Source organism: Gracilinanus agilis, chromosome 2 (genome assembly GCF_016433145.1).
Source record: "Gracilinanus agilis isolate LMUSP501 chromosome 2, AgileGrace, whole genome shotgun sequence".
Lineage (NCBI taxonomy): Eukaryota > Metazoa > Chordata > Mammalia > Didelphimorphia > Didelphidae > Gracilinanus > Gracilinanus agilis.
This window is the reverse complement of record NC_058131.1, coordinates 402,002,408-402,019,641: the sequence shown is the minus strand read 5'-3', so window position 1 is coordinate 402,019,641 and position 17,234 is coordinate 402,002,408. Positions and strand designations below refer to the sequence as shown.

The 17,234-nt window shown below is 39.8% G+C and overlaps 1 protein-coding gene across 1 annotated transcript in view; it reads left to right on the top strand.

The window, feature by feature from the left end:
• Positions 1–17,234, top strand: part of PCDHAC1 (protocadherin alpha subfamily C, 1) — a 113,139-nt gene that overhangs the window by 75,038 nt on the left and 20,867 nt on the right. Inside the window, exon 5 of the mRNA XM_044664527.1 lies at positions 1,081–1,169. Within this exon, the coding sequence (XP_044520462.1) occupies positions 1,081–1,169 (89 nt within the window). The remainder of the gene's footprint in view (positions 1–1,080; positions 1,170–17,234) is intronic.

The window sequence follows — 17,234 nt, the reverse complement described above, 5'->3', positions numbered from 1 at the left end:
ATATATATATATATATATATATATATATCTACCACCATTTAGTACTGATTGGAGGCTGGAAATACTTTTGACCCAGCTTCTTTTTGTCCTTTGGATTATTGCTTTTTTCTTGTTTTTTGTTCTTCTGGGTTAGGAATTAGAGAGTTGGGTACTGGGTTGCCGTAAGTGTAGCAAAAACAGCTCCACAGAATGGAGGAAAAGGGAGGTGGCAAGTCATACATCAGATGTAACAGGAAAACCAGATGGTCCAGGTAAGAGCTGATTTGGTAACTGAACTAGCATCATTCCACAGGGACCTGGAAATAATTATATTAGCAAAATTCATTATTCCTTCTAGAACCATAGGTGGGGGAAACATGCTGAGAGAAACCTGGAGCTATATGAAGACATTTTTCTTGTCTAAATTAAAATGAAGCCATTAGAGTGGCATTAATACTCTGATATCTTTTCTTTTGCTTTTTATCCATTTAGGTTTTAAGATTGGGTCTCTCTTACTCAAACTGGCAGTGCTAGGACTCATAGGAACTTTGATTTGCTCTGTTTCTGAAATAACTCAGTTCCTGCCTCCTTGGGTAACCTAGTGGCTGCATCAGCCCATTCATTCACCATATAAATCAGCATAGATTATTGCAGCTGAAAATCCTGAGCTCAATGGATACACCAGCCTCAACCTCCTCAGTACTTAGGATTATAGGCATGGACCACCATGGTCAACTCTAGCATTTTCTTTTTAATGGGATAAATGTGCCAAATGGCATTAATGAAAACACAAATTTCTGCAAAGGTAATTTTTTTATTGTATGAATGGCTTTGGCAAAGATGTTGTGAAAAGAAGTAGATAAAGCAGAATTTATTATTACATGATTTTGAAAGATGATATAATAGAATTATTGTAATATTATGTAGAGTAGTTTCAGGACAATTGTTTTAACAGGAGCATGAGGAGAATACATTAGCTGCAATGGCTTTGGGAAGACTTCTGAATGTAGAGAAAGATCTTGAAGTAACTATCTAAATGCTGTGTGTGTGTGTGTGTGTGTGTGTGTGTGTGTGTGTGTGTGTGTGTGTGTGTTTCCTTAGCTCTGTGCACCTGGAAGAAGCGGGCATCTTGCGGGCAGGGCCAGGAGGACCGGATCAGCAATGGCCAACTGTATCCAGTGCAACACCTGGTAAGCTGCTGGGTCCTCTCTTTTCTTTCTTGGGTTATGGGGAGTACAGAGATGAACCTCTCTTGAGAGAAGAAGGAACTATGATTTTACTTCTTTTGCTCTACATAGCAAGGGTTTTTAACCTGGGATCCATGAATTTAAGTTTTTCTTAATAACTATATTTAAATATTATCAGTTCTTTTCTAATCCTATATATTTGATGCATTTAAAAACATTAATCTGAGAAGGGGTTCATAGCTTTATTGGATGACCAATGGGTTCCATGATACACAAAGGTTAAGGATCCCTGCTTTATGGAGACATCATTTATTTCTGGTCTTATTGCTGAGGCCTGATTTACTTAGCCTTACACTAACCTTCTTGCAGGACTAACTCCATGATGCTGAGCTATTATGAATAGTGATCTTAAATATTATCCTACACACTCAGGATTCAAATTCTGATCTACTTACTGTGAAATGAACACAGAGTTTGAGTTGTTTTCTAGTTGAAGGAATGAGTTACAATAATGTATCCACATACTCTTACTCATAAGCAATGGTACCACTTTTTTTTCAGGATAGTTGGAGAGAATTAGGGGTGCAAACTATGGCCACTGAATAGAGGGAAATTAATTAACCCTTTTTAGGGACAGGATCTGTGACCTTCATTCCATTTAGCTCATTCTCTAACCCAACTCTGCTAATCAGCCATAGACATTTTTATCCTCAGATTTATATCCCGAGAACCACCCTGAGGGTGGTCTAAGAGGAAATGATGAAACCAAAGTTCTAGGCATAGCATAAAACAGTCACCCTACATTTCCTTTTTATCCCGAAAATTATTAATAAAATATTTCTATTAGAAGTCTGGAAACAAATAATTTTGCTATTTCAAATTTTTAAATGCAAAGAATTGGGGGAAATGAAAGGTTCAAACATAAAAAATGACTGAAATGATGTAAGTAAGGATGAAATCCTCCTTCCAAAAATAATCAAGTACCTTTTAAATTGCTATCGAGCTATGAAAGTGAGAGACATAGCCAAGTCACCATCTTCTCTGGCAGCTTCGAGGGTTTTGTTGAGTATAATTGCATCAGTCTGCATTCTCCATTTATGAATTCTGCACAATTCAACTAAAAGTCACATTTGAAAAATAAAAAAAGTGCAACCCAGGGCAATTCATTTTTTTTATCCTGGGACTCCATTCTAGGAGCATAGGGCCACAACCAGTAGGCAATGGGTCACGCAGTCGCTCGGGGTCACCCAGCTGGGAAGTGTCTGAGCCAGATTTGAACCTAGGACCTTTCGTCTCTAGGCCTGGCTCTCAATCCACTGAGCTAGCCCAGCTGCCCCTATTTTAGGTTGCAGTTTCTTTAGCAGATGTAGTTTTTACAGGGTGGGGTTGCTAGCCCCACGCCCAACCCTCCTCCTTTTTCATCCGGGCTAGGGACCTGTAAGGGTGGGCGATAGGGGTCAAGTGACTTGCCCAAGGTCACACAGCTGGAAGTGTCTGAGGCCGGACTTGAACCTAGGACCTCCAGTCTCTAGGCCTGGCTCTCAATCCACTGAGCCACCCAGCTGCCCCGGGCAATTCATTAGAGTGATAATACTGCCAGATGGCAAGAGGAAAAATGAAAAGTTATTCATTGACAAATCAGCTAACACAAACCTCAGTGTTGAAGTAGATAAGCCAAATGAAAGAAATATCTGACTTTCAAAGAGTTGGGGGTGGCAGGTGAGAAGGAGAGCAGGGGAAGACCTAGGGAGAAAAAGATGGTAGCTATCTCTTTAAAATTCTCCATTAGGGAAGCAAAATGAAGTCTTAGTTTGGTACTCAGGATTTCAAAGACAAATTTATCTCACGCCAAGATTTCCCTTGATTGTTCTTATAGGGGTATTGCAGGTCAACCTTCTAAATAAGGGACCAAATTGGAACCCCAACAAAGCCTTGCAGGATAACTTTTGAAAGGCCACGTTCCCTTCTTATTTCTGTAACAGCTGACCATGAAGGAATAAAAGGACAAGCTTCAGACAGATTGAGATATTTTCACATATAAAGATATGATATAGGCCTACAATTGATTATAAACCATAGTTTGTAAACTATGACTGTAGGTTGTAAACCATAGCCCAGACCAGAAGTTCTTGAGAGTAGGGGCTGTTTTTTGCCTTTCTTTGTATGCCCATCATTTAGTATGGTGCCTGGAACATAGAAGGTGCTTAGTGAGTGAATTCTGACTAGCTTAGAATCAAAGCTCTGGATTTATATGTATTGGTCTCATTTGGGAGTGGGGGTGGGGGGGAGTTGTGGATTCCTACTAAGTACACTCATTCTCTTTCACTCATGACACACATAGGGTTTTCCTTGAAAACATCAGAATTTGAGTCATGTCTAATTCTCCAAAACAAAACAAAAGGGTCATTGTTGCCTGTGTGATATTTTTGTAAACAAAATAGTAAATAGAACATAGCCTTTATTCAACCTGAAAAAATATTAAAAGACTGATACTTGCATCCAGTATGGGTTGAGATGACTCTTCTTTCCTCTTCCATGAACCTCTACCTCCTCAACTACCTATACAATCTTCTATACTTATAAGACCACCCTAGGGTTAGAACTCTCCTTCCATAGCAAAAGGAAAGTGTTTAGGGAGTCAAGAGTCAAGAAACCCTCCCCTCTAGTAAGAACAAACCTTTCCCAGGGACATATATAGTCATCTTAGGATACTAAAAGTGCTCATGATCTATATAGACAGTCATTCCATTTCCTCAGAGCTACACAATCCACATAACTCACAGTACTAGAGAAAGACAATGTCTAAATTCATATCTCCACACTGTGACTCTGTCTCCTATTGTTCCTTAGCTTCATTCCTGCTTTGCCAGGATTTCTTCTGCTGGATCCTTAAAACCTGGCCTAAGAATTTGTCCACTGGTCCAGGAACTCCTCTACTATGTGGTTTTCTGGAGCATATTGTACCTTGGAGAGGCCACATGGCTCTTTAGACTTGAAGCCTCTAGGAAACTTGAGTCTATGTTTATTCAAATGTTTTTTAAGGGTCAAGTCTAAGAGTTCAAGTTTTTGAATGGACTGAGTATCACCCAATAACTAGCATTTTATATATGACATTTTAAGGTTCGCAAAGTACTTTATAAGCATTATATTATTTTAAACTCACAGAAATCCTGAGAAATTGGTACTATTGTTATCCCCATTTTACAGATAAAGAAGATGAGGTAGACATGTTAAATGACTCTCACAAAGCTAAGTAGGATCTGAGGCTGGAATTTAACTCAAGTCTTCCTAGAATCCAGATCCCAAACAATCACTCTTTTAACAGGATAAACTAGGACAAGGCCAGAAAATCAGAAATTATAAAGGAGTTAATCTTGTCAGAGAAAAATTTCATACCTTGTTAAGGAGCTACTGGTGGTGACAAACATTGTTTCCACAATATAGTCCCTTGTAAAGGGAGACATAATCACTTCCCACAGTTTTCACTGATGAGGACCCAGGAAAAGGTCTGGGGGTACCTTCTCTACATTTATTCATCCCTAGGCTCTTTCATATTTCTGAGGGTCCATAAAACTTTTGGGGGAAAAAACATAGGTGGGGAGTGACTAGTCACTCTGTGTTTCCCTGGAGACAGTAGCCTGATCCATGTACATTGCTCATACATGAATGACCATTTCAGAATAGATATTCCAGCCAGAGAGCTGCAGAACCTCTCTTTACTGTCTAGCCGTGGCTGCCTACCCAGAAATGAGACTAGAAGAATATATTCGATGTTGTCTGAGAAGTGGTCTAAAGAAGAAAATACCAGATAAATAGAAAGCATTGTTTCTTTACCCAAATGAAGTAGCTATTTTTCTAGGTCCCTTCACCTGGCTTAGCTAGATGGGCTAAATTCAGAGTTGAATGAAGTTTGCTTCCAACATATCTTCCCAGGTGTCTGAACCCCAGTACACTTGCTCATGCCTTTCTTAGAGTAACTCATTAGTGCAGTTATCTCCAATAAGTGTAGCAGCTGTAGCAAAAGAGACACTGAGCATCCTTTGGATGTGGCCACATTGCTACATGCTCCCTGATGTTGGTTTTCCTCCATTGATTAATTCTGTTTGCTTTGTCACTAAACTGCTCGTTTAATTTCACAGTCCACAAAAGCCTCAGCTATGAATGCTTCTCTCTGGCGGGATCAATGGGGACATCATGAGGTGATGTTTTTAGAGGGATGAACAAGTCAGGCATTAAATAAGCAAATCCTAGGTTTCTGGCTCTTGCCTCCAGCTGGGCATCTGTGTTAACAGACCTGAACCCTAGACTTCTATAGAAGAGACCAGGGAGAGTGAGGAAATTAGCCAAATATTGATTACATAGAATGTAGTTAAACAGGGTCTTCTGATCTTTGCTTGAGTGGGGGCAGAGGAAAGTCAAAGAGTCAATAATCTAAATTCTAGTTGCCTTTGAATTTTTGTATTTGAATTTCCTGAGCAGGGTTTAATCAGATCCTTCCTTCTGTTGAGTTCCTGGAGGTAAATCCTAGAGGTTATAAAAAGCCTGCTGAGAGGGAGTGGGCTATCTCTGGAGTGAACGAAACTGCTTTACTTTCCCTGATTGTGTTTCTTGGCTGTTCTTTGTCTGTTTGAATGTTTCGAGTGGTAAACATGGATTGTGGATAGACAATGTGGATTATCTTCCTTAAGCTAGAGCATCTCCCTGGAAAGAGGGACTGGGCAGCCCTGAACATCTTTCACTGTGCCCATGTGAATAGCGAAGACATAGCATGCCTTTTAAGATAATATTATATATGGTCAGAAGAGCTAGTCCCCAGGGACTGTTGGCCAGAGCAGCGAGAAGATAATGGGGCTGACGCATGCCTCAGACATGCACAGATTATAGATTGAGAGCTGAAAGGTATTCCAGACATCATTTAGTCCAATCTCTCACTTTTCCAAAAAGAGGATATTGAGGCCCAGGATGGTTAAGTGACTTGCCTCTCAGGTCCCTTACAATGTGGGAAGCAGGGTCAGAGAGATTAAAGATCCCATGATGTTCAACTGAGCACTCCCTTTAAGGCAGCAGGACAGAAAGCATTCTAGATGACTAGTTACAATTCTCTCAGAAAGAAGGGAAGAGGAATTCATCCTTTGTCCAAAGTATTAGGTTTTCTTTTCTAGTCAGGGTCCTGGGACTCAGTCTATCTGGATAGGCTTAAAATAAAGACTCCTTAAAAATATATTATTGTGATTAAAAAAAAAAGAAACCCTTGTATATTAACTTTTTTTCTTTATTATTTATTTGCTTTTGTGTGAGGGTGGGGTAGAAAGCATAATACTGGGGGTGGATGTAGATGATGAGCCTTGGTTTTCTGATAGATTCTGAGATTTCATCATAATTTAGGTATCTTGACTCTACCCACAAGGCCATCTCTCCATGGAGGTCTAGGTTTAGGATAACCTTAGCTCTCTAAAAATTCCATGGAAAAATATGGTAGCACCACCAACTTCTCCATTCATAATCTCTGACAAAATTAATTTTTTGGTTTCACTGATTAGTGCTGCCTCATTTCTATATCAGAAGATTAATAAAATACTTTACTACTCTGTCTCCCATACTCTCTTGCCATAACCCTAGTAATGACAGCTTGTGAAAGAATATTTCTATACTTTCTAAACAAATCAAAATAAAACAAAACCCAGTCCAACTCAGATTATTTGTAGAGTGGGTTATTCTGTCTCCTGTATTCTAAGCTACTGCTTGTGTCTACCAGACTGATAGTCTAGCTTATAGAGAAGTGCTTGCTTGCCTATTCACATTCTGTAATGTATGAGGAGCAATACAGGATTTATAGAGTTCATTTATTCATCCTAAACCTCAGAACCTGACAATGAAGCTTAGCACTTCTCAAAAGAAATAACAGTAACAACAAACACTTATTAAGCACTGAATGTGTATAGAAACCTGTACTAGACATGGAGAGAAGGAGGGATGCATACAGCATTTAGATAAGACATGTCTCTCCTCTCACGATGTTTATAGACTATTATGGGGATAGGATACCAACACAAAAAGCTCTAATAATACACGTATATGAAAATTGCATTAAAAACTATAAAAGTAATAAGGAAGGACCAAGAGGGAAGTTGTTTATTGACTGGGGATATAAAGGGGAGGTTGGGATTTTTGTGGACCTTTAAAGAGTAGATATTCAATAGAGGAAAAGGGAGAAGGAAAGAATTCCAGGCATGGAGAATAATGTGAGCAAAATCATTAAGCATGAAATCATGGTCTGAGGGGAGGGGAAAGATATAGAAAAGAGAGGCAGAAAATGATTGTTTGACTAGAGTGTGGAATGTGTGGAGAGAAATGATGTGAAGCAAGGCAGAAAAGATGGGCTCATGCCAGATTGTGGAGGAATTCGAATGCCAAGCAAAGAGTTTCCACATAACTTATTCAGTAATAGGATGCCATTGAAGATTCTTGAGCAAGTGAGTGACATTCCCAATCTCTAGAGGTTTTGTAGCAGTGTGAAGAATGTATTGGGAAATGAAGAGAGAGGAGATAGAAAGAATTCCCAGGCAATAATCCAGGTTGGCATAAATGAGGGCCCATTTTAGAAGATGGTGGCAACAGGAAGAGAGAGGAGAGGATGGATATGAGGGTTGTTACCAAAGTGGAATCAATAGGACTTTGTAACTGGTTCAGTATGAAAAGTGGAATCACAAAACAAACTTGAGGTTATGAACATGGGAGAAAAGGTGAATAATTCTAGATACTATAGAGAGAATGCATAAAGTTAGAAGGAAAAATAAAACTAGAGGGAAATAACTTCTCTTTGGTACATATTTTTGTATGTTTGAAATGCTGGAGAGATAGCTAGGTCAGGAAATGACTAAATTGAGCTGTATATATGCTTTTGTTTATGCATAAGATGTAAACATCATCCTTATATTGTGGGCCATACATACAAGGTACCCAGGCAGATTTGGTCTGCAGACCAGGGGTGCCAACCTTTGGTCTATGTCAAGGTGTCCAAGAAGCAGTCACTTGCAAGATTGGAACTTGAATGAGAAACCCAGGCCGGTAGCTGATGGTAATAGCTGAAATTGATATAGTGAAGGAGATTTCCTCAAAATCTGTGAAAAGAAAGGGAAAAAAATGCCAAGGGTACCTTCTTGAAGAACACCTGCATTAAGGGATTAAGAAGAGAATGAGGGGGCACCTGGGTACCTCAGTGGATTGAGAGTCAGGCCTAGAGATGGGAGGTCCTAGGTTCTAATCTGGCCTCAGACACTTCCCAGCTATGTGACCCTGGGCAAGTCACTTGACCCCCATTGCCCACCCTTAGCACTCTTCCACCTATGAGCCAATACACAGAAGTTAAGGGTTTAAAAAAAAAGAAGAGAATGAGAAGTCAGCAAAGAACACAGTACAGAGAAAATATGGTTAGAAAGATAGAACAAGGAAAATATGCTGTCTCTATTCAGCAGAAGGTAGTGAGCGTTAGTGTCAAAGGCTGATGAGAGTTTAAGAAAAAGTTGAAGAATAAGATTGAAATAAGGCCATAAGATTTGGTAAAGATCTTTAGTAGCATTTAAGGAGTTTTAGTAGAGTGGTGAAATACCCATTTTGCAAACCCATATTGCAAAGAGAAAGAGTTAATGACAAAGTGGACACAATGAATGTAACAAATATATTTTAAGAAGTTATCAGTGAAGCAGAGAAGACATATGATGGGACAGATGGGGAACAGCATAGAAGAGTCAAAGGAAGACTCTGGAGAACTGGAGAGACCTGAACATATCTATGATCAGATGGGAAAGAGCCAGTGTTCATGGAGACATAATAGAGATATGGAAGACAGCTAGATGGGACAGTGGATAGAATCCTGGGCCTAGTGTCAGGAAGGCACCTGGACTCAGATACTTACTAGCTGTGTGACCCTGGGCAAGTTCCTGAACCCCATTTGCCTCAGTTTCCTCGTTTATAAAAATGAACTGGAGAAGGAAATGGCAAATCACTCCAGTACCTTCCCCAAGAAAACTCCAAATGAAGTCATGAAGAATCAGACATGCCTGAGATGACTGAACAATAGAGGTATGAGAAAGGAATGTGGCTTTTGTATCAAGGACTTGGATGGGAATGGAGAATGAGATCAGCTTCAGAGATGAAGGGATTAGCCTTAATTAGAAGTAGGCAAACTTCTCCTATGGTTAAAGTAAAGGAGGAGGGAATGTTCCCTCTGAGAAGTTATGAGGAAAGGAGCTGAGGAAGCTTACCCCAGATAGCCTCAATTGTCTATTGAAATGGACTGGATTACTGGAATGTGTGTATGTTTATGGATTTGAAGGGGGGGGGGTCGGTTATGATTTGGGGTGAGAAGAGAGAATAAAAAGTTAAGAACAGTCCTTTAAAGGAATGGGGTAGAAAATTGATTAAAAAAAAAACAAACCAAACAAGTAGAAAAATCATTGAGAGTCCAGGCAAGGCTGTGTACCATGAATTCATAGAATAGGACTTTTATTTTGAAGGGAACTGAAAGTCATCTCAGGCCTTGGCCTTTAGGGACTGGGAAAAGCAGCTGGCTTGCTCTCTAGGGGACTCTAATCTTAGAAGTCAAGCCTGAGTAAATGGAAGGTACTGAGGCAGGGAGATGCATGGTGGAGCTGGTGCTCCTGAGGCCTTAGTGAACAGGAGCTGAATGGCTTCTATGAGGAATCTCCTGGGTGTATGTGCCTCATCCCTTGGTATCTTGGGATTTGATTCTTGGATGAATTTGGATCCTAATCTCATCCTAGCCTCCAGAGATCTAAGCATCACCTTATTCTTCTCAGCTACTGATATTTCAGAACTAAAAGAGATCCAGGTTCTCTGAGAGTCAGAGGCAGGGAGAAACTCCATTGACTGTGGCCTCTAGAATGTGGGTAGTACATATCAGCTAATCACCCTCCATCACATGGTGTGCAAAATCCAGTTCCTGATCCTCTTTTCTACATATTTGAGAGTCAGGGTTCTCTGAGGCAAAAATCTACTCCCTTTTCTATCTCCTTAAATGTATTATGTATACTATATAGATATAGATTTATGAGTGATTAAGCATGTATTAAGCTCCTTTGACATGCCAGGCACTGTGCTAAGCACTTGACAAATACTGTCTCATCTGATCCTCACAACAATCTTGGGAAATGTCTTCCACATTTTATACCCATTGACTTTGGGCCCAGGGCTCTACACTCACTTATTTTCTGTCTTCTCTGTGACTTCCAGTTCTCCCATTTCCCCTGTTCTCTCAGTTCATCACTTTTGCTTTGTCTTCACTTTCTTCCCTTTATGTATGGTTGACAAATTCACCAGCTACATTTAAATACCGAACTCTCTAATTGCATCCCCAGTCAGGTTTCACCAAACCAAACTACAAGTGGAGATTGCCCCAACCATCTGTCTTCCTCATTCCTACTTAGGGTGCTGCTCAGCACTTCCAGAGAAAGTTTCACAACTCTAATGACTAGATTCACTAAAAAATTTATTATTCAATCTCGACTAGCCCCTCGTTGCTACATATTAATTCTTCCCTGACTGATTCTATAATTTTTCCCACAGAAACTATTATGATCCTTCTCTTCTCTTTTCAAACATCCCCTACCTCCTCCCTCTTGCCAAATGACTTTGTCTTTTTTTTTTGTTGAGAAAATAGAGACCAGCAATGGTGAGCTCCTTCTTTCTCTGTATGCTATGCCTTGAAATCCTTCTTCATAATCCATATTCTCTCCTCCCTTGTTCTAATTTCTAGTGTAAAGGTAAAGTGACAGTTCCCATAGATAAGCCCTTTGCTTGTACTTTTATTGTCATCTCCTCAGGATCTTGATCATTCCCCCCTCTCTAATATTCAATTTATCCATGTCCACTAGCTCTTATTCTGTTCCTCATACATTCTAAGTTTTATACCATCCTTAAAAACAAATAAACAAACAAACCCTTTATTAGATCCTCTATGGTATCCTGTCCTATCTTTGACCTACTGCCCTATATCTTTTTTTCTTCAGCCCTTGCCTTCTGTCTTGGGGCAGAAGTGCAGGAAAGAGCTAGGATATTGGAGTTAACTGACTTGCCCAAGGTCACATACATAGAAAGTATCTGAGGTCATATTTGAACCCAACTCCTCCTGACTCCACATCTGGCTCTCTATATACTGACCCATCTAGCAGCCCCATTTGTACTTTTAGGTACATTTATAGAGTACTTTAAGGTTTGTAAAGCACATTACAAATATTTCATTTTTTTTCTTCATAGCAACCTGTGAGGTAAGTACTATTATTATCCCCATTTTACAGATGAGGAAACCAAGGCAGGCAGAAATTAAATAAGTTGTTCAGTATCACATAGCCATCAAGTGTCTCAGGTTACATTTAAACTCATCTTCCTGACTCAAAGCTCAGAACTCTGTCTGCTGTGCCACCTAGCTGCCTTAAAGGTCTATTGCATCCATTGTATTGCCTCCATTTTCTCACCTCTCACTCTCAGTTTCTTGTGATCTGCTTTCTGAGTCCTTGTTCAAGCGAAAATATTCTCCATGATTTTTAAACTGCTAAACACAATGGCCTTTTCTCAGCCCATATTCTCTTTGAAATCTCTACAGCTTTGGATATTATCAAACACTCCCAACTTCTTTATTACTTCTCCCTTGATGTCTGGCATGATTCTTTTTGGTCTCTTTCCTATTTCTTTCTCCTTCATCCATCTTGGTTCTTAGTAATTCTTTGCTGGATCACCTTCCCATCTTCTAAGTTTGGGCATTCACCATAGCTTTGTTCTAGGAGTTAGTCTCTTTTTAATTATCTTCCTTTGATGATCTCATCAGCTCTGTTGGACTCATGTCATCTCTATGCATATAATTCCCAAATTTATGTATTTAGTCCCAGTTTCTCTCCCAATCTTCAGTTTTATATTTCTACTTGCCTGGTGGACATTTCCAGCTGGATATTGAATTGGTATTTCCAACCCAATTGATCTAATGTGGAATTCATTATATTTATCCTCAAATCGCCTCTTCCTCCAAATTTCACAATTTTTGTTGTTAAAACTAGCATTCTTCAGGGCACCCATGTTTCTTGATCATTCCTGAGATTTCCCTTTCTTTCAATCCTCATATCCAATCAATTGTAAAATCTTGCTAATTTTCCTCCTACAGCATCTCTTGCATCTGTTCTCCCTTCCCCATTCATTCACATAATCTTTATAATAATTCATGTCATCATCACAGCTCTCTGAGAATATTGCAAGAGTCTTCTAATTGGTCTCCCTTCTGCCAGCCTGTTTCCTTATAAATCCATCCTCCACAGTTTCCAAACTGATAGCCCTAAAACACAAAATGGTCTGAATCATCTTCCTATTCTCTTTAGTTCAATGGCTCCCTATGGCCTCTAGCATAAAATGCAGACTTGTCAACCTGGTATTTAAATCCCTGAACAATATAACTTCCATCTATTACTCTCCTTTATATACTTTCCATTCCAACATGGCCTGTATATAACATTCTCTCTCTCTCTCTCTCTCTCTCTCTCGCCTCTGTACAAGTGTACAAGTACTTACTTCTCTTCTCTGCCTTGTGGAATTCCCTTCTTTACACAGAGCAGACACAACTTCCTATGCAATTCCTTTCTTGACCACCTCAGTTATAAATATTTTTGGCTCCTTAGAACTACTTTGCATTGCTTACTTGTGTACAATTTGAATTTCTGCCATATAATATAAGCTTCTTGAGGGCAAGAATATTTCATTTTTATCTTTGTTTCCCCAATGGCAAGCACAGTGCCTTGCACTTAGTGGCCATTTATGTATTTTCTACTTGAATTAGAGGGTAAAATGAAATATGATTTTTTTCCTATGATACTCAGTAATCCTAGAACAGGAACAGAGGGATTTTATGTAAAACTCAAAGGGAAAGAGATCAGAGAGTATGAATGACACTTCTTGAGGACTTTAAATATATTTATATATCATTGGTGTTCTTTGTTCTGAGACCCTTTGTTTCTATGATGACATGCCAGGCAGTGAATTGCTGTGTTTGGGTAATCCTTAGATGGTGAGAAAGAGGCCTGTATAAAGATGAAAGGAAGGAAGGAAAGAAAGAAGAAAGGAGAAGGGGAAAAAGGAAGGAGAAGAAAAGAAAAAAGAATCTAATAAGAACAAAATAATAATAATACCTATTTAACATAATAATGTTATGGGGGTGCAATTTAGTGAACCCCTGGGTTTGGGAAGGAAACCTTTCTCAAGAATGAGAGGACTCCAACTTAGCTTAAAATTAAAAAGAAAGATTTATTAGCAAGATAGCCAACAAGGCAGCATGAGTGGAGCAACCCTGAGGGGGCATTGCTCCCAAAGCATGGCATCATGAGTGGAACAACTCTAGCAGTTGCTCCTGGAAAGCTTCAGCCCAGGGGTTTTTATATTCTTTACAACAGTGAGCATGTGTATGTGACTTCCCAAACTCTGGCATTCGGTGGGTGGGGGTCTGCCTAAGATCCTTAGGGCTTAGGCTATCAAGGTGTGGCCTGAAGGTGTATCTCTTTGTCTATCTCTACATGAAGGACATCCAAGGATAATGGTCTTGCCTCCAGAGTTACAAGGACAGGAAGAGGGAAGGGAATTTCCCTGTTCATAGCCTGTTTGAGTTAAGGGGTACAGGGTCTCTGCACAATGTCTATGTCAATAAGAAACAAATGAGCATTAAACTTGAGCTTAAATACCTACTATTATGCCAGACACTATGTTAAGGGCTTTATACATATTATTTCATTTGATCCTCAAAACAGTCAAGAGATGGAAGTGCTATTATTACCCCTCCTATTTTACAGTTGAGGAAACTGAGGTAAATGAATTTAAAGTGACCTGCCCAAGTTCATATAGCTAGTAAATGCCTGGGGTCAGACTTGAACTCAGGTTTTCCTGACTCCAGGCCCAGGGAGGATTAGAATATCTTCAGCATCTTGGTGATAAGACAAGCCAAGAGACCTTACTATATCCTTGCTCCAGTATTTTCTCCTCCCCCTCCCTATCTCCTAAAGCAGCAAAACCTCCATCCTATCTTTGAACCCCATCCGTATATTTTTGAGGAGCAAACACAGGAAATATAATGGTGAGAATTCAGGTTTCCTGTGTTTGTGAAATAAGCATCTCTGCATAATTATTTCATCAGCAGATTTGGGGGACAGGAAAGGCAAAGTAACGTGGGTAGTTCCTTTATATCCCTTATCCTCCATTTTTGTAACTAAGCAGGATTGTCAGCACAAAACAGGAGACAGTCTGACCATATATGGGGCTCCAGGGCCATTGCTATTTCTCAAATGTATAATAGAGTTATGTAAGGTTGGTACAAAGATCCTATATCTCCTGGGAACACATAACCGTACCAGTTCTCAGTACTTCAGCCTGTACACCAAGAGTTCTGTGAGAGATGTAGGCCAGTAAAAATAGCTTTCATAGCATGTGTCTTCTTTGCGAAAGCCACAAGCTCAGAGAAGCAGGCCAATGACTGGGTAGGGAATTAAGAACTGATTGTAGTTCTCCTCATTTTAGGCGTGCTGGTAAAAACCTTGCCAGTTTTATCAAGGTAAAAGGTTTGGCCAGGAAAGATAAAAGATCTTGAAAGGATTTTCAGTTTATTCCAGGAAGATAATATGGTCCCTCCCCTCCCCCAATAATCTGAAGTGGTTGGGAGTATACCATGAGTAGTAGCATATACAAATGAACACTCCATACAATCCTTTACATCACCTGGGGTGAGCTGGGTATCTGTAGATTGAGAAGCAGGCCTAGAAATGGGCGGTCCTGGGTTAAAATATGGCCTCAGACACTTCCCAGCTGTGTGACTCTGGACAAGTCACTTAACCTCCATTGCCTAGGCTTTTCCTTTGTTTTTAATGTAAACGCTCTATGTAGAAAGGGATCAAATTCAAATTCTGAGTTTCAGCCCAAGTTACTGAGTTCAGCACAAGGGTGGGGGAGAAAGGTTATCCTGTCTGTTCTACTCCTCATCTTATCCAGCCCTAGATGGGCTATTTCTCTGGAGGGAATAGAATGCTAGAAATTATGACTTCTTGTTTCTTCTCTGACATGACTGAGAATCCTACAGAAGCCAGTACTTTTGAGGCTGGAGCCTCTCTGAGGTGTCCTAAACCCATGGTTCCTTGGGGACCCATTTCCACTGGTAGGAGGTAAAAGAAACTATACCAGTGGATGAAGGGGGAAGAACAGAAAGCAAGGTAAGCTTGCCTTAGCATCCCATTAATCCAACATCAGCTATATTTGGCCTGCCCACAGCCCTGTTGACACGTGTGACCCAGAAAGGAAAGGTTCTCCCCTGTGCCTGCAGGGATCAGTGATACAAACAAACATCTAGAGACATTTACTCTGAATTCTAGGGGAAGGAGAGAATCCCTTTTTCACTTGAGGCAGTGTTAGAAGTTGAAAATGCCACTGCCTAATCTGAAGAAGCAGATTCAGGTCAAATGCTAGATGCAGTTATCTTGGATAACTGAGTAAGGGCTGGGAGCCTCCAGGGAAGGGCCATAACAAGGCAAGGTTGCCAAGGAGTCCAGACTGAAGTGATAATATAGGAGATTTTTTCTGCCTTACTATCTGAATCCCCATTATCCACAGTTCTGAAGAGGAAAGAAAGGGCATCCTTTCATATAAAAGTATCGAGGATGGTTTTGTTTTTTTTAACCCTTGCTTTCTGTCAACTCTAAGATAGAAGGGCAAGGTAATTGGGGTTAAGTGATTTACCCAGGGTCACACAGCTAAAAATTTTCTCAGGCCAGAATTGAACACAGGTCATCCTATCTACAGGTCTGGCACTCTATCCACTCTGCCACCTGACTGTCCCCTAGGATGGGTTCTTAACCTGGAGTCCACAGATCTCCAATAGTTAGATTTCACAATTTCTGTGAACTTCCAGGTGACCAAAAAAAAGATATCTTTATTTTAACTAAATTTTAGCATTTAATTATGAATACAAGCACTAACTCATTATTCTGAAAAGAGGTCCATAGGCTGCACTAGACCATTAAAGGGGTGCACAACACAGAAATATTTAAAGACCTCTTGCTCTACGTGTCTCAGTACTGTCTGAAATGTTAAGTTGGGGTGGGGAAAAAGCCTGGGTAAGACGTGTCACCATTAAGGAGTGAATGGGAGCAGATGAGAGGTCTAGAAATATAGAATGTTCTGCAGAATGAAGTCCACATGCTAAGGGGAATGAAGGATTCTACAGCAAAAGGGGAGGGTTTCATTAACATGAAATATAGTTTTTAGAAGGGTCATATCTTCTCCAAGATCAGAGAGAGGAGGTAAGACTTGGGAAATAGTCATTTGGGCCCTTGGATGACAAGGCAGCAAGATGTTAAACATGGAATCAGTAGACCTGAGTTTAGGTTTTGAGTGACACTTTAATTTTGAGAACCTGGGTAAGTCAACTCACTGCTTAGAATCTCAGATTCCTCATTTGGATAATAGGGATAATAATATTTGTACTACCTGTACAATTTTGTAGACATTTAGGTAGCATGGAAAAGTCAGCAGTTATTACCAGATAGAATGATTTGCAAGGACTCTGGAGTCAGGAAATTTGGCTTTGAATCCTGATTTTGCTACTTATTATGTGTGTGACCTTAGATAGACCACTTATCCTTTCTGGGTTCTTGTTTTCTTGTTTGTAAAATTAGAAAGTTGGACTAGATCAGAGGTGTCCAAACCATCCAGGGCTGGCTGCATTGTGTCCCATTACCCTTCTGAGAGTACTAGAAACTAAAATAAAATGTAATTAGAAGTTATTTAACAAAATGAATAAAAATACAACAGACCATAAATAATGCTAATATGTAGTTTTCTAAGTCATTATCATCCTGCAGGATCCTTATGTATAGTTTAGTGGTTACCATTTCTATTTGCACTTGATATCACTGGACTTGTTAGGATTAGATGTCCTTTTTAGGTCCTTTAAGCCTTGAAAACATTTTGTCATCTAATTTTTAATCTTCCTTTCACTTCAGTAAGTCTCTGAGTCAAGGGATATGTATGACA